At 51.2% G+C, this 22,072-nt stretch overlaps 1 protein-coding gene across 10 annotated transcripts in view; it reads right to left on the reverse strand.

The window, feature by feature from the left end:
* The window catches only part of ZNF618 (zinc finger protein 618), a 166,824-nt gene that overhangs the window by 61,104 nt on the left and 83,648 nt on the right, over positions 1–22,072 (reverse strand). For all 10 annotated transcript variants that reach the window (XM_053656244.1, XM_053656249.1, XM_053656248.1 and 7 more), the window contains exon 2: positions 10,366–10,409. In XM_053656244.1, coding sequence (XP_053512219.1) covers positions 10,366–10,409 — 44 coding nt within the window. The remainder of the gene's footprint in view (positions 1–10,365; positions 10,410–22,072) is intronic.

The following is a 22,072-nucleotide window of genomic DNA, read 5'->3' on the forward strand; positions in this document are numbered from 1 at the left end:
CTTGTCTCCTCCTGTCTTATACTAACCTCATGAGCAGTCTCCCTGCTCCTACCCTGGCCCAGCACCCCCAAACTGGTGTTCTCCACGGCAGCCAGGGCAATGCTATGAAGATAAGCCAGACTGAGTCACTCTTCGGCTCAACATCCATTATGGTTCTGCCCCTCACCCGGTGTAATGGCCACGGTCCACACCTGACCCTCGGGGCTCTCTGTGGCATGCTCCATGTGCCCGCTGACCTTGTCTGCTAGCATCCCCCCTATTTCGTTCCCCCTCACTGGCCACCCCGGTGTGTGAGCTGGTCCCTGAGCACACAGCCAAGCTCCTGCCTTGGACTTCTGCACTCGCTCTTTCCTCTGCCTGGACTCTTCTCCCCCTTCCCCCATGCCTCCAAGGCTGGAGTCCGCCACTCCTTCAGGGGTTTACTCAAACATCCAGTGTCAGTGGAGGAGTCCTGGCTGCCGATCCACGGCCTCCGACACTACATAGCCCTTCCCTGCTGCACGCGTTCTGCTCAGTGCTGGCCGATCCTACGTTTATCTTCCATACTTGTTACCTCTCATCTTCTTCACGGTCCGTCACCACAACCAGAATATGAACTACAACAGAATGGGGACTTTATCTCGTCAGTTCACGGTCACATTTCAGCACCCACAGGAGCACCTGGCACATGGGAGGTGATCAGTGAGCACCGGTTCATTCATTTAAGGATCCAAGTCACGTGACCCGGAAGGGCCAATGCCACCCAGCGCAGCCTTTGAGGTGCCGCCCTCCGACACCACCTGCCAGAGAACTGTCCGTGGTTTCACGACTTCATCTGATACTCAGAACTGAAGACAGCATGTCCCACCATCTTCTCTCGGTGCAACATGGGTTGGGGATGCTTCCCAGGAGCCAACTGAGTAAGTGATGCTTATTCCTGAAGTGTCAAAGTCATGTATTTCCATTCCAGTGGAAGCCTCCTCAAGTGTAACACACTCTTCCAACTTCCTGCAATGCTGAAATACAGTAGCCAGCTAACAACTCCAATACCAGCTCCTTTTCCCTCCAGGTTTACTGAGATGTCGTTGACATATAACGCATGTGAGTGTAAGGTGTACCATGCCGTGACTGGATACTGCAAAGTGACACTAACTTTCAAGGATGCAGAGTCACCCTTCTGTCATCAGTTAGCAGGCTTGTGTCCTCAGGGCATGGGGGGGGGGAACTGAGGTCTTAGGGGGCCTGCAGTCTCACATCAGTGGTTCCAGGAATGCCCCCTCCACTTCTAACAAGCTTCTGCCTCCATCCCCCCCCCCGAATCTGTCCTCTAATCTTGCCTGATTCTGGGAGACCTCCAGAGGCTAGGACTCCACTCCCTGCTTTTTGTATCCCTGTGCCTGGCTCCTGGCTGATGTCAGCTAATGCTCGCTGAACGATGCAAACAGAAAGCGACCCACAGGTGAGAGGTGCTGGTGGTGATGATGCAGAGGATGCAAATAAGGACAAGAGCGGCTCAGGCCTACTGAATGGCTCTGCCGTCCCAAGCTTGGGGCTTCACATGTTCCCCCGTTGTCTCACCGTCCTCCACGACGCCTGACATGGTAGGTAGTTTCGTTTACAGATAAGAAATCCTGGGATCAGAGAAGCAGAGTGCCCTTTCCCTGCTTGCACAGCTTTCTAGGGACAAAAGCGGGATTCAGCCAGGTCTGCCAAACTCCATCTCTTGGGCTTGTGATCATTTGGATGATTTTTGTTTTCTCTTCTCAAGGGAAGAGAAAGTAACAAAAACCACTTGTTGAATGAATGAACAAATAAGTGACCAAATGACCAGAAGCTCCAAGAGACAGGGAACAAACTCCCTTGCCTCCCACAGTAACCTCAGTGCCTGGACAGAACGGGGCACGTGCCGGAGGCTTAAACCGAGGGCCTCCGCCTCCGCCACAGAGAAGAGCGCTTGGGCTCCGCATTCCCCACCAACCTCCAGCTCTCCTTGACCTGCTGGAAAATGGTTGCCATGCCTGCACACGTCCTTTGGATAGAAAGAGGCTCCTGTTTTTAGCTGCAAGGACAGAAAGCATAGCAGAGAAAAAGGTTGCAACATCCACTGGCCTGGAAGGACCTAAAGAGGGACCCTACAACAAAACCCGCATTTCCACAAACCCCAGTGAGGAGGCCTGCGTCTGTATTTACTATTCCGCCTGTGTTTGGGATCTTCACGCCGCCACCCGGCCCTTAATAATCCTCGGAATTATCTGCACTTCCATTACTGTCATGTATCACTGATATATTTTAATAAATAGTCAAGTAGAAAAGATTAGATTAATAGATTAAAACTATTAACCTATTAAACAACTCTTAACAGTCTAGAAATTCAAAATAACCTACAACGCATAAATTTACCATTAGTTTGGGAAAATTCCTAGGCACTTAATTGTCTTCAGTGTATGGTGTCAGTCAGCCACAGCGCTGGGTAATACGGCAGTTCAGCAAGACAAAATGAAGATTTAAATATTAAGAGTTAATTCCCTGGTTAATATAAGCCTAAAATAGAGAAAAGCAGGAGTTATGAGCAATGCTGTCAAGCCACCGACTCAGATGTTTAGCAGGTGGGGGACCCTCTGGGGAAAGCTGGAAATTTCTTTCGCAGGTGTCCTGGTACACGGAAGGCTGGCCCAGGTCACCGAGAAGAAATACGGTTAACAGAGTCTTAAATGAAAGCACAGCTCTCCTCTTCCAGTGGGTCTGGCAGTGGCATGATTCGGATCTGCAAGCAAGGCACACTGTTCTCTGAAGACCCACCTCCCCATGCTTTCCTTCACGTGACTGCCAGGACGCTGCAGACTCAGGATCCTCAGCCAGGTGGAATCCACTCACCGGCAGGTGGGGAAGGGGAGAGGCCATACGGGGGCATGTGCCCACTGTTCTGCATCTTCCAGGGCACCCATGGGTCCAGAGCAGACCCCAGAGGGCAGGTAACTCGATCAGTGAAGGGGGAGGCAGTCCCTACGCTGGACCTCATGCTGGATGATGGACAAGCAGAGAATAAATACAGGCCCTCTGCCACCCACGTTCTTTCCTGTGGAGGCTGGGCCTCAGCTGCCATCCCTTTCTTGTGTAACTAACTCTTCTGTCCCCTTTCTCCTGGAATGAAAGGTCCTACCCAACAGGACCGCTTCCCCTCCAACATCCTGCCCACATTGACAAATGATGCCCAGAGCTGTCCAGCTGCCGTCCCTCCGAGGTGCCTCCCCGACCCTGGTCCTGGCACTACATCTGGCCTCCTACCCTCCATGCTCCACCCACTAGCCCATGAGGCCACCTGTTGGCAGACTGAGGTTTGTAAGGCACAGCCAGCTCTGTCCACACACTCAAGGGCAAGGACTCAGCCCTGGTAACTCACTGCCCACTGCCCCCTGACACACAAAGTAGAATCCTCACTACACCGGCCAGGTCCTCCCAAGGTACTGGCATGATAAACCAGGTGCATGGACCACTGCCAAGTTCCTAACCTGCCCGCAGCACCCTCCCCTCAGGTGTTGGCCAGGGATGAGAACACTGACTACTAGGGGCAGTATGGGAGATTGAAGCGCAGCAACACACAGAGGTGCCCTGCATGGTGCCACACATAGTAGGGCTCTGTAAATGTGAGCGTTTTCCCCCTCCCATCCCTTCCAAGCACTTGCCAGACAAAATACGCAGAGTCTGGTAAAACAATGGAAAGGAGCTCTTGGGCAATGGATGGAGCACTGACAGATGAATGTAGAAGGGTTTTTAGGCCCGATTGAGACAAAAAAGTAGAGGGCACAGCCCCGCCCCCTGCAGCAGAGATGAAGGGAGAGCTGAGGACACACACCACAGCCAAGTTCACTGCAGGAGGGCAAGGTGGGAGTGATCCAGGTGGGTTTGGGGTATACCGACGTTCTTAACCATCGTCGCGTGCTGCACGGAACCCAGAGGAAGCCAAAGCCGAGGGAGAAGATTTTTCTCTTTCATTGGAAGAGCCAGACAGATGATGTGGTTGTGGAAATTTCCCGAGTCACTTGCTCAGACCAAGGCCTCTGTCGTTGGGGGCTTCACAAGGTGAACAGGTTGGACCATCCTAGTAACCATTCTCAAACCCGCGCTTCTCAGGACAAGGCAAGGCTTCTGAGGCTTCCCAAGATGCTGAGTGCTCAGTGTCCCAACGAGTTTTTTAATTTGCTTAAGGAACACAAGTGGGAGACTCAGGCTGAGAGGTGGACTGAGCAGAGGGTCCCTAGAGACCTGTCACTCCACAGGACCACCCCAAGCTCAAGAGCCTCAGTGCCACTTGGCAAAAATGATTCACCGATTTTGATGGCCTAAGTTTGCATTTCTGTGGCTGTCTCCACAGGGCAGACCCTCGGATGCGTGAATTTCCAAGAGTCTGCCCCATCTGCAGAGTGTAGCTCTGACAGTAACTAATAAAGCAGAGAGTGAACCCTGCCCACCAAAAAAGCAATGGAACTCCATTTCCCACTTTGGAATTGAACTTTCAGAGTTGCCTGCAATTCATGATGACTTCTGTGGTCTAACGCTGTCTGAAATTTGGCAGGGTGAGTATACACAGTTCTGGAAATCAGGTAAGTTCCAACAACAAGAACATAAGCTTAGAGTTAACATGGAAGCTGCAACCTGACTACAAAATACACCCCGAGCTCTCACGCAATTCATTCTGCTAACACCACACTGGCCACCGACTCACATCAGGCCTACTGGTACTGTGACTTTTTGTGCAGATGCAGTTAATTTGTTTAAGGCTACTTTCATTTCATTGCTGAAATCCAAAGTGCTAAACCATAAGGATATATTATTCAAAAAATAATTATACAGCCACACACATGTGGTCATTACATTCCATGGTCTGCCAGTAAAAAGTCTTGGCTTCAATAACAAGACTCAACCAGGCCCAAAGCCATCTGACTACTGGGCGATGCTGGACAAGCCTACTCCTCAGTCCCCTCCAATGAAGAGGGGTACCCACCGCTGCCTGGGGGACCAAATACGATATGGACAAGCTGCATCGTACAGTAGGTGGATCGTAGTAGCCCCTCAACAAATCCAGGCTCCAGCTTTGCCTTCACCCCTACCTCCTGCCCTCTCTCCAATGTCTAGTCTGTGCAAGAAATCAATTGCCACCCCACTGTTACCTCTCCCTAGGAATGGAATCCAGCATGGTGGGGATGTGGTGAAAAAAGCAAGCATTTACTGCACACGTACAATGATGGGCTGGGCACTGTGCTACGGGTATACATATTATTATTACACTTAATAATAATATTACTAAACTGTTATTACATTTAATAATAGTAATATTAAAGTGATCGCTACTATTATCACTGACAACACTATGAGGGAGGTAATCACTCCCATGTTACTGATGAGGAAACTGAGTCAGGGAACTAGCCCAAGGTCACATATCCGGGAGGTAGGTGGTGCCAGGATCTGAACCCAGGCAGCCTGGGCTGCAACACTACACTAAGCTGCTTGGCCCTTGGTGGGGCTGGGCAGAGGATGAGGAAGAGAGATGCCCAGCAGAGCAGGCATGGAGCAGGCATGGGGAGCCACGGGCTATTCCATGCTACCCCAGGACCAAGCAGGAGGCTGTAAACGTGGGAGGCAGGACACACAATGCTTTGTGAAACTGGATTCCTTAGGTCTGGGAAAAAATAACCTTTTAGACACTCACTTCCAAGTCTAGCTTCTAAGATCCTGCCTGTCCTGAACCCTCGGTAACCTGTCTTATAACGTTTTTACCCCTGCCGTTTACTCTTCTCCTGGCAGCCAGAATGATCCTCTTAAAACCAAATTCCTGCCACCCTTCTCAAAATCCCCAGTGGTTCCTCACCTCACATAGGATCAAGGCCGAAGTCCTGACAACAGCCTCCGAGGCCCTGCACAGCCACATCCATCTCCTTGCTGTCGCCTCAACATGATGGACACTTTCCTGCCCCAGGGCCTTTGCACCTATTGCTCTGCCTGGAATGCACTTTCCCCTGAATGCTTGGCTCAGTCCCTCATCTCCATCAGATTCTTGTTCAAATGTCACCTTCCTGGAGATGCAATACTCCCTCTGCCTCACCAATCCTCCTCCCTGCTTTTCCCCAGAGCACTTTCTACCACATGACAGACCACATGTTTTACATACGTATTATGTCTCCGCCACTCCCACCAGAACATCGGCTCCGAAGGCCAGTGATTCCATCTGCTTTGTTCACTGCTGCATTTCCAGCACTAGGTCAGACTCTGGCACTTAGCAGGTGCTCAGTTAAGCATTTGTCGAATGAATGACCAAAACTGGGTTTTTCATCTTCCTCCCACCCCGACAATCTCCCTGTCTACTCTATCCTGACCACCTGTTAGGGGATTGGTATGCACAGCCAACAAATGAGTCCCTTAACCTCTTCTACGCCTGGTTTCCTTATCTTCAAATGAGAGCACTGGACTAGATTATCTCTAGGGGCCTTCCAGCTCTGAAAACCTTCAACTCACCCCCCCCCACCAAGGCATAATTCTTCACTAGAGCAAGCCCATAGTTGCATTTACTTGATTATAAAAACCGCATTTCCCTTAGAATTTTCCACAGTCAAAGCCCCCACAGCCCTCACAGCCCCCACGCCCCTGAGAATGTAAGTGACGTCTGGCTGGAGTTTGGCTCCGTGATTTGTGACCTGCTCACCAGGTCAGCACCAACCTCAAGTGCTGGGATCACTGGTCTTGTAAAATCGACCCAGGCTGGGTTACGAGGAAGTAAACCAAACCACATTCAGGTGTCCCTTAGGGTCAGGAACACCACCTCTCCTTGTCCCCTCCGTTTAACACCACCTCCTTAGCAGCCAGAGCTAAGGAATTAGTTGGTTTGGGGTTTAGCCAGAACCCTTCTGGAGAAGTAACAAAATTAGGTTTTCTGGGCCAAAAAGTAGGTGCTGGGACGTAAGCAGAGTGCAGTGTATAACAGCATGGGCAGTGGGACAACTGGGGCCAGGAAGCCCACGTCAGAGGGTCGTGGGTCCTTCAAGGTCACGCCTGACCAGGGCCAGCTAGCCTCCCTCTGACTTCAGGAAGCCTCGGGCCTTTGTCTCCCCGTCTGAAACAGGGGCTAAGTGAGTCTAACGCTCCACAAAGTGTCTACAGGCCTAAACCCCACCTGGCCCATCTGACCCAAGGCCAGGGTCGGATTCACCAGCATCAGCTAAGGCCTATGTTGACATTCTTTTGATGTTTAATACATAAGTCACTTCTGAGTGAATGCTGGGTCACTATATAACATTACTGCTTTGCTCTTTCGAAGGTACTCTATTAGCTTTAATGACAGAATCAATATAAACTCACTTGATAGGTCCTTTGGAGTCCCTGCCTTCTTGACAAGACTCCAGCCTCTGGCACAGCCCTTGGCCCCTAACAATATTTGCTGCCACCTGTTAACTGATCAGGTCATACCAAGAAGTGAAGGGTGCAGCGGTTAAGCCTGTGCGTCGGAGGAGTCAGACCTAGGGAATGTCCTGGCTGTGCGGCGTGCTTCCCACCCGGCAGCCTGAGCCCCGCAAACCCCTCTGTGCCTCGGCTGCCTCATCTGTGAAGTGAGAATAACAAGGGTACCTACCTCCCTCTTAGGGTTGTTATAAAGATTATGTAAATTAATAGTTAACACATGTAAGTCCCTTAACCCAGAGCCTGACATATGAGTGCCAACTGGATGGTAGTCATTATTATTAGAAATTTCTTCAAATTACAAACGTCCTAAGGTTTGGACAAGTCCTTCCTGGTGTGTATTCTGGCAACCTGGTACTAATTCAAGGCTCCATAACTGAGTACATCCAAGCCTAGGCCAGTCAGGGGGAGCCAGGAGATGGCACGCATGCCACCCGCCCACTCCCCTGCCTGGGACAAGCGTCTCTCATCTGTCTCAGCTCTCCTCATCCTCCCCCAACCCTGAAGCCGAGCACTGCTAAGACTGGAGACAGGTTCGGGCCGCTGCTGTGACTATAGAGAAACCTGCCTGCTGTCCTCTGATCAACAGGTAGATATGCTGGTGGGGGACAGGTTCACACATGAAGGCAAGGACCACATCTGCCTGAGTCATCAGAAACAGATGGAGCTTCGTCTGTTCACTGCTGTAGACCCAGCACTTTGGACAGTGCCCGCCATGCAGTGGACACTCGAATGTCCACCGAATGAGTAGACCAGCCTCACATCCACCTGAGTCCACAGCACACGGCACTGGGCCTTACCTAGCAGGCGCTTCACAGATGTGGGAGGGTGGTGGGAGAGGCCTACGAGACCCTCACCTGAGCCCACTATTTCTGAGTGGAGAAAGCACTCGGCTTTGGCAGGTTCAAGGCCTGACACAGCTACTTACTACTCATCACGTGACCCTGAGCAGGGCCTTTCCTTCCTACAAGTTCAACAACAGGGAGGGGCCAGCCAAAGCCCCAGGCCCTTTCCAGCCCTGACTTTGCAGGAAGCACTTCCAGGCACCTCTCATCTCAAGACTCCCACTGCCCCATAGGCCGTAGCTGCCTACACTGTCCTCAGGCAAAATCCTCTTCCAGGAGGAAAATACGGGCGCTGGGCAGCTGCTGGTCAGGACACCGGTCAGCACCTGTGTCCACAGGTCCAAGCCCGGCACCCACTGCTCTGTTCCAGCCCACACTCCCGGTCCCTACATCACCCCCACACCCAGCCCACCCTCACTCACTGAGCACCTGCTACTACGGGCCACCCCTTGCGGTGAACAAGACAGGATGACCCTTGCCCACGGAGCTGGCCCTAGAGAGGCAGAGGAAAGTACACAAATAAGTGAAATATTTAAAGAGCGTAAACAGGCCACAGGCCCTTGAAGAAGAGGGTCAAGGAAGGCTTCTCTGGGGAAGGGGGACAGAATCGAGACCTGAAGGATGAAAGGACCCTAATTATGGAAGGATCAGAGGGAAGAGCACTCAGGGCAAAGGAACGGCAGCTGCGAGGGCTCTTGAGGCCAGGGGCTGGCACACCACGGCCGTCTGTGTGATTCCATATTATCTACAGCACCTTCTGCATTACGCGGGCAAGGCTGAGAAGCTGCCACAGAGGCCATGGCCTATACTATCTGGCCTTTTACGGGTCAACCTGGCTGACCCCGGGGTGGGTATCAGAGAAACAGAGAGAAGGTCAGGAAGGCAACAGACCAAATGAGGGAAAGATTGACTCTGGGGAGGTGGGGGCTGGGCTGGGCCACAGTGACCTGCAGCCTGTGTCACGGCCTCCAGTCCACCCTGCAAACGGTTGCCAGGGTGATCTCCCTGAAACACACGCTACTCTTCTGCTCAAAGAACTTGAACAGCTCCCAGGTTTTCCCAGGCCTGTCCCAAGGACACTGGCTGTGTGGGATGAACCTCAATAAAAGGGGTCCATGGTTACATAAGTTTGAGAAGCTTGGCATTCTCATCTCTCTCGGATGTTTTCATGCACACACATTAGCACAAGAAAGGCTCTGGAAAGTTCCACAGGGAAGAAATCGGCTGCGTTTGCTTAGTCCACTGTCCTTCAAACTTACTTGGCCACAGAACCCCTTTTTTCCACAAAATATCTGTTAACTTTAAAAAAGAAAAGTATTCCATGGGCTAAAGGGCAAACTCCTCTGCTTGACCCCAACTGCAGTAGGGCGTAATTGCAGTAGGGTGTAATCCTAGAGGCTGCTCCAGATGACATGTGTGGCCTGGACAGCCATCTCTCCTGTCTCTCCCTTGACTTCTCGCCTTCAAAGCCCACTCGAGGGAGCAGCAGTGGCAGCATCAACGTTTACCACCGTGACAGACACCCAGTCCGTGGGCTCGTCCAGCATCTCTTCCCGCTTTCTTTGGTAAGGAGCCCAGCTTTCACCTGAGGGCGACCCCTCCCATCGCCGGCCAGCTCCAAGGGTGAGGATACACCCCTGGTCTGGCTCAGCATCCGGATATTCCATTCCCCAGCTTTGCAGTGACTGGTTCAGGGGAACAAGCAAGCACAGGACTCAAGCCAGGCCGCTGGATTCCAGACTAGGATGGGACAGGCTGCCCCGGAGTTCATAACACCGGAGATGAGACAAAATTCAAGCCCAGGTCTTTCTGCCCAGTCCTGTGTTTCACCCTGAAGTTCCCCCCAACTTGGGCAGGAGCAGCCAAAGGCCAGTTTGGGATTAAGCCACCCTTGGTTCCAGTGACAGGTGCCCACAGAAGATACCAGGGGGGCTGGAAAGTGCTGCCCCCAACTGCACATCCTCCAGGGAAGTAGGGAAATTTCACAGCAAAGGGGACAGGCCTGGACCGCCCATCATTTCGAATGCATGGGGAGGACCAGGGACAGGTGGCTGCTTGGTTGTGAGGCCAGGGGCGGGGGGAGGGGGCGTACCTGCTCGCCGTGCTTTTCCTTCCAGCCGCACTGGCTCCGTCAGCCTGCAGAAGAAACCGGAAACACACGCATTAGCCAATGGTGAAGACACAGATTCTACCCACTGCCATTCCGCCAGGCTGTTGCTCAACACCCGCCTTCCCTCAGACACACGGGCAAGCTGGCCCCGACCCCCTGCTGCTTCCCTCCAGGCTGGAAAAGTCTGCTCCCCATGGCAATGGGGAGCCAGCACACCCCCAACCCAAACTTGCTTGGCCCTTTAAATCCAGCTGAGCACCCACTGCCAACACAAACCCAGCAACCACAGAGCCCTGGGGACTCAGTGGAAAGTAAGTAACCAGCTAAATCTGAGATTGAATTGCACCATTTTTATTTTCAGCTGGGATTTCCAATAAAACAGTAGCCACAGATTTATTCCTACCAATCAAGGGGGGAAATCCTGTTATGTTAAAATATTCTGTCCCCCGACCCTCTGAGCAGGGGAGGCATGAGAGCGGCTGTTCTTAATCTCTTTATTTGGGGCTGGGAGGTGGGGGAATAAGGCTGGTCAAATGAAATTTCCAGAAATCATCAAATTCTGGTTCAGATGGAGACACTGAGGCCTCGGACGAGGAGCAAGTGGCCTGAAGTCTCTCGAGGACTGAACAACAGATACCTGGGGTCCCTGACTGCCAGGCGAGTGCTGGGGGGTCCTCAATGTGGAGATTGCTGACCAGGTTCCAGCAACCTGGGGAATGCCCAGGTTTCTCCACCACCCCTGGTTGAAGATGCATTCCCTAGCTTTCTTTTTTCCTTACTGTTCAAGTACGCTTATCTCCACCTTCCCCCCACCCACATTCCTTAGCTTTGTGAAAACATCTAAATAACAGTGATCCTAGCTCAAATAATGTGGGTTCAAAACCCTGTGGCGCACGTTTGTTCCCAAATTCAGAATCCTTCCGATCTCAGCAAGGCAATGTTGGCACGTGTTCTGTATTTGGAAACCACCCTGGCGGGGCCTGGGGCGCCCCCGGTGTCCGAGCACACTGACATTTCTACAGAGAAACATATGCAGTCAGTCCTGAGTGGGATAAACGAAGATGGCGACTGGCCTCGTTTCCCTCCGGTCAAGTTCTGCCACTTCAACAGTTACAAAAACTCTTTTTTTTTTCTTTTCAAGCTTTTCCAATTTCAGGACTGAGGATGTAAAATAAACACAGTAGCAGCTACCTTTTGATGAGTGCTTATGGGAAGTTGCAAACTGGCAAAACCAGATGGCGGACTTGGATCCAAAAAGTAAATATATGAAAATAAAGGGATTTCACCTCCCCCTATTTCAGCTTCTCTTTAAAAACCAGTTAATCCGGCAACAGACAGTCAGTCCCACATCCCCACAGTCCGCTAGGGCTGGTATACCTGGTTCTCCAGTCTCCGCCCCTCCTGCCCGCCTTATACCCTGTCCTCTAGGCCTTCCTTGTTCCTGTGGGCACCCAGACCCGCTCCCCCGGAGAACTTCCCAGCAGGTGCTAGTGTAGACCATTAAATGCCTCTTATGAAATCCTCTCAGTAGGTCCCCCAACACATCCCATTTTACAGGTGAGGCACAGAGGGTCTGCAAGTCATTCATCCAACACCCCACAGCTACAAGGCCAGGTCTGGGCCACTCCGGTGCCCACGGTCTGCTCAACTTGGTAATCTTTTATCTCCCACCGAGATGCAGGAGGGCCAATCGGGGAATGGAGTAAGCTCACTCCGCCCCTGTTGGCCACACAAGGAAAGTGGAAAAGGACAGGACAAGTAGGAAGGCAGAAATGGGAGGCCTGGGTGGGAGAAATTAATGGCACGCCGGTTTATTATTTCAGTAGGAGAAACAACGCAGAACATGGTCTGCATGTCATTTCACTGCGTGCAAAAGAACAGGATCAATTACAGCCTCTCCCCGACATCTTGCATCCTCAAAACTTGTCTGGATAGCGAGCAGGAACACAGCGCTCACCTGTCCACCGGTAAGAGACCCAAGGGGCGGGGGGTGGAAATTCTGCCCCACAGAGCCTGAAACACCTGTAAAATCCCAACCTCTCATTTTCCGGACTTATGTGCACCTATCCCTAGTATTTCTTACGTCACTGTAACATAGTCTTTTTTGTCCTTTTCCGTCCTTCATAATCGCACACAGAGCTGACCGGTTCAAGGACAGTGGTCGGTTCAAGGATAGTGGTCGTGTGACTGGGTTGGGGAGGAGATTCTCGGTTTTGGGTGCATCCGATCATCCCCAGTTACGTTTCCCTTTTATGAGGCTTATGATACTTGAGCTTTGTCTCACTGCTAGCAACACTCATTTGTTTTCCACACATTTTTATAAAATAAAGACAAAATGCTGAACATGTTCAAAGAGTCGTCCAAACAAATCCCTTGGCAGAGACTAAGGCCGCGCACAGGCAGAATGGAACCTCGGAGGAGCAGCACTGAGAGATGTCCGTCTCGCCTGGAGGGGAGGGGGGCGTGAAACGTCCGTTTAGGAGCTGACGGACGATGAGCTCTAGAGGGGATGTCAAAGGCAGCACGCATCAACATCACAGCACCTGGGCCTGGCTGGGTCTAAACCCACCGTAATGACCGGAGCGCCATTCGGGCCCTCTCAGCCCCAGCTGAGGCCCACGGGGCTGAAGGCTCTGCCTCTCAGTTGTAGAGATCCCTAAGGGGCCAGGCCGGCACGGTGGGTGTCCTCAGCAATCAACAGATCACAGGGGTTAATCACCACTGTCCGAATTCAGTTCCGCCACTGACACAGCCATTTTCCTAGGCCCAAAGCAATTTCATGTGATCCAACCTGAACCACAAACTTGCCTTTACCCAGTGGAATCTGACTTGCTCTCGATTTGAACTGGTATAAGAACACAGGGTTTAGAGTCGGGGGTCTGCGTTGGAGCCCTGGTTCTACAACTTTCTAGCTGTATGTTCCAAGGCAAGTCACTTGTACTCGCCATGCACACACTCAGTCTCCTCATCTGCAAAATGGTAACAGCAATCCCAGGCCCTGCCTCCTGGGGCTGGCATGAGACTTAAACAAGATAACTTAAATACAGTAATGCATGTCAAAGTACTTCGCATGGGCTCAGCTGTAATAATCATCACCATGAACAACCCTAGATACACAGCTACAAAAGCCATCATTTACTGGCTCCACGAAACTCAAGCACAGAAAGACCGAGTGACTCGGATAAGACTGCGCAGGAGGTGAGCAAGCAGCAGGGCTGGGCTGGACAGCACCAGGGTCTTCCCTGCCTGTCTCCGGCCTGACCTGAACCCCAGGCTGCAAGCCAGCACCTTAGGAGCGCCCATCAGACCCTCCCTCACCCCTGAGATCTTGTCCCAAGAGCCGGCGACTATGACATTGAATACAGCAATGCAGGCAAAGTACTAAGTGCAGGCCAGGTACGTATAATAATCGTTTAAGTAATGGAAACTCTCCTGCTGCTGCCACCACTGGGCCGTGTGCTCCTAGAGGACATGCAGCTTCCTGTCCGGGTTCTGCCGGGGTCTCACCTTAAGCCTTGGGCACACTCTTTCCTTTCTCTGGACCTGCATTTCTGCATAGGTAAAAGCAGGGTCAGGAGCATGACAGTTCAATCCGATCCTCTCCAACTTCCACTTACATCTCTGTCCTTCTATGTGGCGTTGGCCCAAACCCCTCTATGGCAAATGCAACGTGCTGGGGGACAGTGGGCCATGAGAGACCCCCCTGCTCCCTCTCACAGAGGCTGGAGTGAAGGTTTCCAAGCCCCCAGCTCACCCTTAGAATACCTGCCCCCGTTCCTGGCCCCCTCCATTCCCCATACACCAGCTTCTCCATAGGACCAGGGCAAGGCTATTTTTGGTTTCATTGGGCCCTCCTCTTCCCTCCCCAATGAATGTTAAGTTGTTCTTTTCCATTCTCTTATTAAGGATTTTCTTGGAAAGAAAATATTATTTCAAACCCAGAAATTTTATTTCTAAATTTGTGCAAATGTAAGTTGTAATACATTAGCTGCATTTCACATTTTGTGCAAATGGCGGAAACAGGCAATTCGTGTGCTACGGGATGGGGGCTGGCCAACGATTTCGATAAAATAAACCCTTTTTTAATTTAAATGCTAATGCACTGAATTAAAATTTAATAACTGAGGAAATTGAAAAGCCGAGCAGGAATATTGGAAATAAATCCAAGCAGAAACAGCTGAAATTAAAAATTCTAGAGAGTGGGAGGACAGCAGCTAAGCTGTCTTATATGATTACATTTTTTTTTTTCAGAATGAAGCAAAAAAAAAAAAAAATCCTATCTCTCGCTGGCTCTAGGGCAGTAAATCCACAGTGCTGTGATTTATTGCTCAATTTTCCTGAGGGAAAAAAGGCTTTCTTTCATGCTGAAATATTTCATAAATTTCAAGCCAGCATAAATTCTTAATTTAAAAGTTATGGAGGTCACATTTAGTGCACTGGTACGGTTCCAAAATCTTAAAGGAATAGCAGCGACCAAAAAAAAAAAAAAAAAAAAGGCAAAGAGGAGGGGTAGAATTTGCTTTTTTTTTCCTTTTGGTTTTAATTCACAAGTTGAAATTTCATTATTAAAGATTCCTCCTGGATGGATGAAACCCAAGCACGTGGGGAACTGGTGTGTGTGTTTGGAAATCTGCTGCAGAAGATGAAGAGATAAAGATTTAATTCAATTATAAAAAGGCATTTTTTTTTTCCCCTTTAAGCCACTTGAGGAATTTCTGGTAAAAATTTCCTCCCTTCACTGCCCTGGAAGGGGTGAGAGGGTGGGGGAGGGTGGCCAATGTAATTGCTTCTCTTAGATCTCCAATCTTTTGTGCGCACTGATATATTCATTTGTTATACAGCTGTTCAGCGGCGGAAAGAATGCTAGGGCGCCCATAATTCTAAGCAAATCAATCAAAAATTAATGATTTGTCATGCTTGCACAATGGAGGAAAACAGCTCCTTGGGTCCTGGCTGCCTGATCTCAAAGAATGAAATGCCTTTCTTCGATAAGAGAGCAGAGCCAGAGGTTCAGGGAGGCTGAGGTGCCACTGCAAATGTGGGGGCTCAGGGTCCCCCTGAGCTCTGGGGGAATGGAGAGGGCCAACGTCTTACAGGGGGCATCCCCAAGATGGCGCCTCGGCCAGGCAAGCCCAGCACATTTCCGTGATGGTCTAATTACGATCTTGCCTTTGCCCTCCCCCACTGAAACTCAAAAATTACTTCTTCTCTGGAGATGCCAATGACTCCCCCCTCCCCCACCAGACTGGACTGTCCCTGTTCACTGTTCTCCAACACTGCGAACCCACCACCACCAGCGCCTCTCACCACCTCAACGGGCCTGGGACCACGTTTCCTGGGGCGCCAGTCTCCCCCAGACCATGTGCTCCTCCAGGACAAAGCCCACAGTGCGCATGTGGCCAGGTAGGTCTCCAGCACCCAGCTCAGGGCCTGGCGCAGAGCAAACAGCCAGCAAACATGGTCGAATCCATTAGTTATTACTTCTCAGGAAATACAGATAACGAGGTTGCTTAGATGAAGAAGCTACATGCACTGGCAATTCCACTGGGATGAAATAGAACAACGGATCTTAAGTAATCAATCACTCCTTTATTTATTCAACAGATACTTCCTTGAAAGCCTACTATGCGTCAAGCACTGTGCTCAGCTGTGGGTGGACAACTTGGACCCCCAACGCTCACTGCCTCTGGGGCTCCTCTCTGCCCTTGAAGACAAGCGTGAGTGTGAACCCAGGGAGAAGGGCAGTCCTCTGCATGTTCAAACGCCCCTGGAGTCTCGTTTCCTCTCTTACTATAATTCACATGAATATTACATTTACAAGTATCAAATGCATGTTACTCCATAACACATGTGTGTATTTCATACATATATATGCATGTTCATTTGAATATATAAATTGGTTTAAATTACCAACCGATCCAAAGGACCCTGCGGGGAGGTGGCTCAGCCCCAGCAGGGAGTGAAACCATGTCGCCTGACCTGGCAGCCTGAAGAGGCTCCACACCTGCAAGAAGCACCTGCCTGAGGACAGGAGGACGAGAGCGTCCAAGCCACTCAAGCCTCATCTACCTATCTCTTCCCTCTCCAACAGCCAATGAATCTCCACATTTGACTTGAACTTCTTCTCTTTCCCACTGAGGCACAAGACTCAAATCAGAAGAAAGTCATTTGCTCATCGGACAAGTATTTACTGAGCACCTTCTATGCACCACACACTGTTTGGGGCAGCTGGGCTGTATCCCTGCCCTCACAGCCATTACGTTCAAGTGGGAGAGACAGAAACATTAGGTCTAATAAATCAGTGAAGACACATGCATGCGAGAAAGTAATTGGCACTGGAGGGGAAAACTAGAGAAGGACGGGAGGTAATCAGAAGGCTGGGGACAAGGGAAGAGCCGCGGGTGGCAGTAAAGTGGTCAGAGTAGGTGCCACTGCGTGTCTGGGAAAGGAAATGGCCAGAGGGGACACTCAAGGGTGGGAGTGAGTGAGGATGAGAAGAGGTACAGGAGGTCAGCCCTGTGGGCCACTGGCAGGTTTTGGCAAAGGGACATAATTTGACTTTCATTTTAAAAAGATCGTTTCTGACTGCTGTGTTGAGAAGAGACCATGGGCAAGGGTGGAGGTGAGGGAGGAGGTTGCTGCCGCAGCCCAGGTAGAAGGCGAGGGTGGCTGGGACTGGGTTAGTGGCAGCGAGCAGGCGAGGAAGGGCTGGGTTCCAGATGTACTGGCAGACAGAACCGAGAGGACTTGCCGATGAACTGGACGTGGGGGTGGAGAGAAAGAGTCAAGAAAGATTCTAAAAATCTTGTGCCTTAGCACCATGAAAAATGGAATTGCATCTCTCTGGTGCATGCAAATATTAATCACCAGCACAGCCAGCACTTTACTGATTGTTGCACTGCACTGAATCCTCCCAATAACCCCAGGAAGACACTAGAGTTTAATTAACCTCCTCTGATCAAGAATTAACCAGAGAGACTCAGTGACTGGCCCAAGGTCACACAGCTGGCCAACTGCTTGGCCGGAGTTCGCATGTATAGAAACACACCTTCCTCTCCAGAACCAGGAAGTCCAACCTAGCCCTCAACAGTGTAGGTGAACTGCTTCTCTCCAACCACAGGACCCCAAATCGAGCACAAGTGGTCCCCACTCTTATCCACCAGGTGCTCCTGAAACACACCTTACTAAGGGTGACTGTACCAGCAACAGCTTTGCAACTTATGAAGAGGATTCCATTCCCAAGTAATTAAATATACTATAGAGCCCCTGAGTAGACCTTGCTTCTTACGTCACATCCAGCAGAGTGTTTGTTTCTACACATGGTAGCTGGGTTTGAATTTTGTGTATTTGCCTTCCCAAGTGAACGTGGTTCCTCGGGGACACTGACCACCCTGGGCCCCAAGCTTGAGGGGTGGTGGAAGCTGCCAGAGAAGCTCTTGGTTTAGAACAAGGGGACTCGGACGGGTGGCGCTGTTTTTCAACAGATGTTTATGCAGCTCCTAACAGCTGTGTGGCACTGAGCAAGGCCTCTGGAGATGGACACTAAGATGCATCAGACATGGCTCCTTAATCATTCACCCAAATAGTACCTATTAAGTGCCTACAATGTGCTGGCCACCAGGGCAGTTACTGGGGACACAGCAGCAACAAGAACAGTGAGGAGGGTAAGCAGTGACTGCTTCATTACTGCAGACTGAGCGGTGTGCTCTGAAGAGAGAAGCCTGAGTGTCATCAGCACCTTTGACAACAGGACCCAATGACACTGCAGGGTCAGAAGGGCTTCCCTAAGGGGATGGAGGCTAGAACAGGACATCAAGAGCTCCTCCTCAATGGGGAAATGTAAAATCTAGACGCAAATGAAACCCACACAAGCTGGGTGCCAGGGTGCAAGGAGAAGGATGCATCCTGCCTTGTCTGGGGCACTGAGCCTCACAGGGCTGTGGACTTCTCTGAGGGCCTTCACCCCTGGAGGGAGGGAACAGCCCCCCGACATGCCCAGGCTCACCAGAGAGCTCCTGCCCAGACTCCAGGCCAGAGCCCAGAGGCTGAAAGAGGCACCAGGGATGCCATCACCAATTGGCCAAGGTTCCAACTACCAGGGGAAGCCATGGGAAATGAACCAAGTCTTCACTCCTCTTGGTTACGGTGGCCTTCTGCCTCTTCCCAAGCTCTTGCTGTCCAAAGTCAAGTGTCAACAAATAAATCAGGCTTCCCAAAAATGAAACCAGCTCGGTTCGGGCCTTGTCTATTTCCTAGAATCTCCTGGTACAGGCAGGTTCTTCTCTTCTCTCTGGTGGTCAGCCACGCAGACTGGCGCAGGACCTTCATGCTGACATTATTACCAACATCGCTGTCTTTGTTACCACCATCAACAGCCACTAATCACTGAGCACCTGAAAACCAGGCTAGGGAGGAGCGTCTGATTCATTCCCAGGCTCACTGGCCACCACAGCACGCGCACCTCTGAAAGCAACTGCTGGATGCAGGAGAGAGGGAAGAAGCCCAACATGAAAGCTACTGTCACCTTCCAGGGAAAAAGTGATGACGGTCTGGAGAGAGCAGTGGAGAAGAGCCAGCTCCAGGACTGATAGCTGCTGGGAGTGACAAAGATCACCTGAGACAGAGGGTGGAAAGTACCCACGGTGAAGCTGGTATACAGCAGTCGCCAATCAATGGCAGGTTTAAAAAATCTATTCAACTGCCGCAGCTGCAGTGTGCAGGGGGCCTGGTCTCCTGGCACAGGCTGGGGGCACAGCCCTGGGCACGTGGGAGGGACAAAAGTAAAAGGTGAATCCGCCTCCACACCCGGGGAGTCCTGGCCTTGGGGCGGAGGGGCAGCAGCCTCCCCTGGGCTGCCATGTAAGACTCAGCACCCACACCACGAGCCCTGCTCTCATCCCAGGGCGCCTCTGGATGCTGCCACAGCCAGAGCCCATGGTCCACACCTGGACCTAAAGGGTCTGTGACCGTTCCTGGTTGTTTCATATGTGTACACTCTCCATGCCCAGCCAGGCAGGGTCACAAAGGAGCCTAAGGCCGCGTCAAAACGTGAGGTTATTCCTGTGGTCAGGCTCAGCAAGGGTTTGGGTTTTTGTTTTTGTTTTTTTTTAACTTTTTATACTGAAATAATTTTACATTCATAGAAGAGTGGCAGAGAAACTACAAGGAGTTTTCTTCTACCCTGCACTCCACATGAAGGGCTTCAGGCAGGGGAGAAATGCAGTCAGAATTCCATCTGCAAAGGGGCTGCCAGATGGGGGCAGTATGGAGGCACTGAGACCAGTTAGGGGGCTGAGGCCGGCGTCCAGGGAGCATCAGCGGAGACCCAGTCTCCCTCCCTAGGACAGGCAGCCAAAAGGCCCTCAGGCTCCAAGACTAAACCATGCAAAAGGACCTAGAAAGAAGGAATGGTGGTCACTGGGCATCAGGAGGGTCAAAGGCCCTGACCCTCACTATGGGCCTTCAGGCAAGTGACGTCTCACAGCCCCAGCTCCCTCCTCTGAGAAATGGGGGTGATGCCAGTGCCCACCTCGGAGACTGTTGTGAGGACCGAGTTAATCAGTCACCTGCTTAGCGCAGGGCCTTCATACCCGCAGTGTCAGCTTGGACTATTATAATCCAGCGTAAAGGGCTCCAGGTGGGGGTGATACTGGCAATCCCAGAGTGCCCAGCATCTACTGGTCACCTCCTGTACACCAGGCCTGGGCTCGGGCACTGCACGCACCATCACATCCCCCTTGAAGTGGTAGGGACCGCCCCCGGCCCCACTGTCCATACGAGAACCCAGAGGCTTGCAGGGTGCGGGGACCAGCTGAGAGGAGGCTCAGACGCTCTGATTCCAAGTCCATGTTCTCAAATCTATGCCATGCTGCCTCCGGGGCCCAGCAGGGGTGACCTTGGCAAGTGACTGTCCCTGTCTCTAAGAGTGGACACACTCCTTCGGGTGCATGAATGTTGCTCTGTTTGTTTTCTTTTCTTTTTTTTTTCTTTTTTAAAGAAAAATGTCTCAGTTCTTCACAGTCATACAGTTAATCTCTCAATTTACAAAAGAGCAAGTCATGTGACTGAATTCCACAAAAATTCTCTCTCCAGGTTTATGATTTTACAGAAAACTCCAGGGAAAACCGCCTGGAGCGAGTTAAAACCAGATCAGTCATAAACCATGTCCTGGTACAGCCCCACCAAGCCAAGACTCAGATTACTCATTAAATACATGATAAATATTCGCCTCAGATCAGCAGGAAGTTGGGAGGGGGTGCTAAAAAAAGAAGGAAAACTTTTTTTGCTTCATGGGGGGAAAAACCCTATTATAAATAGGTTTATAGAGAGTTACAAGCTCCAAATTAGTGAACCCAGAACTGGGAGACAAGGTTTTTAAAAGTCACCCCTCAGGCATTTTTTAAGTAAGGCAGTGAGGGGAAAAAGCTGCTGCTCAAACCTCTTCAAGGGACAAAGTGAAGGGCTCCTGTGACCTGGCCAAGGTGATACCAGTGTCGGAACAGCCTCTGGGGAAGACCAGCAGCCCACCCCGACCAGGAGACCCCTTCCCCTGACTGCGGGCAGAGGCCACCTCTGGCCCTCCATCTGTCCTTCTGTCCAAGGAGGCTGCTAGACTGACAGCCCCTCAGAAACCTTCCACCTGGGACATGTGGAGTCGGGCAGACTTGAGTTCAAGTTCTGTCTGGGCCACTCGGAGCTCAGAGGCTTGGCTCAAGTCCAATTACCTTTCCCAGGTAAAATGAGGGAAAAGCCCACAAAAACACAGCTGTTGGGTGGATGAAAAGGCTGAAAGTCTATCACGTTCTCAGCTAGTGCTAATGACACTTCGGGAGCCACAGATCTGAGTGGCATCACTATCGCAATGGCGGTGGTGAGTCAAATTAACACATTAAGGAACCACCCAGATACCCTGGTCCCTCCAGCAGGATTTAGTTGGCACAGCGGGTCCCAGAGCAGAACCTGGAATGGGGCTGGCCGGGTTCAAACCCTACCTCCACGACTGACAACTGATGTGTCCTGTGACACAGGGCGCGGGGGAGGGGGGAGGTCACTTAAGCCTCTGACAGTTTCCTCACCTGTCTAATGGGGATAATAACAGTACTCACCTCACAAGGTTACTTACGATTAGTTAACAGATGTAAAGCTCTCAAAATAATGCTTGGCGCATGGTGAATGTGCTATAAAAATTACCATTTATTAAACTTCCGCTATGTCATTTATTTACCTTCAGGCAAGTCCCTATTTTATTCTGAGCTGCAGTCTCCCTTGCAAAAAAACAAAGAATGTGGACCAGATGGACTCCGAGCACCCTCCAAGTTCAGAAACTTGTCGATTCTGTCGCGTCTGTCTTCGCTCATGCTGTCCCCCTGCCTGGACTGCCATCCACTCTGACCGGCTGGATCCCAGGCCCTGCTCCAGAAAGTCTTCCCTGAACCCAGGGACAACCTCCTCGACATCCAAGGGTGTGGCAGTGAGGACACCATCTGTGACACCACTGCTCTCTGCAGCCTTGCTCCCAACCAAACTGCAAGTTCAAAAAGCACAGCCAGCTTTTTGTGAACAGCTCCTCTGTGGCTCCACAGCACCCAGGGCTGTGCTGCATATGAAAGGGGCTTCACCAAGGCCAACTGGTTTAAAACCTAAAGGAACAATAACCTGAGAGAACCATGGTGGCAAATGAGGACTCGGA

Source organism: Artibeus jamaicensis, unplaced genomic scaffold, assembly GCF_021234435.1.
Source record: "Artibeus jamaicensis isolate MK-2021 breed Jamaican fruit bat unplaced genomic scaffold, CSHL_Jam_final scaffold_1964, whole genome shotgun sequence".
NCBI lineage: Eukaryota > Metazoa > Chordata > Mammalia > Chiroptera > Phyllostomidae > Artibeus > Artibeus jamaicensis.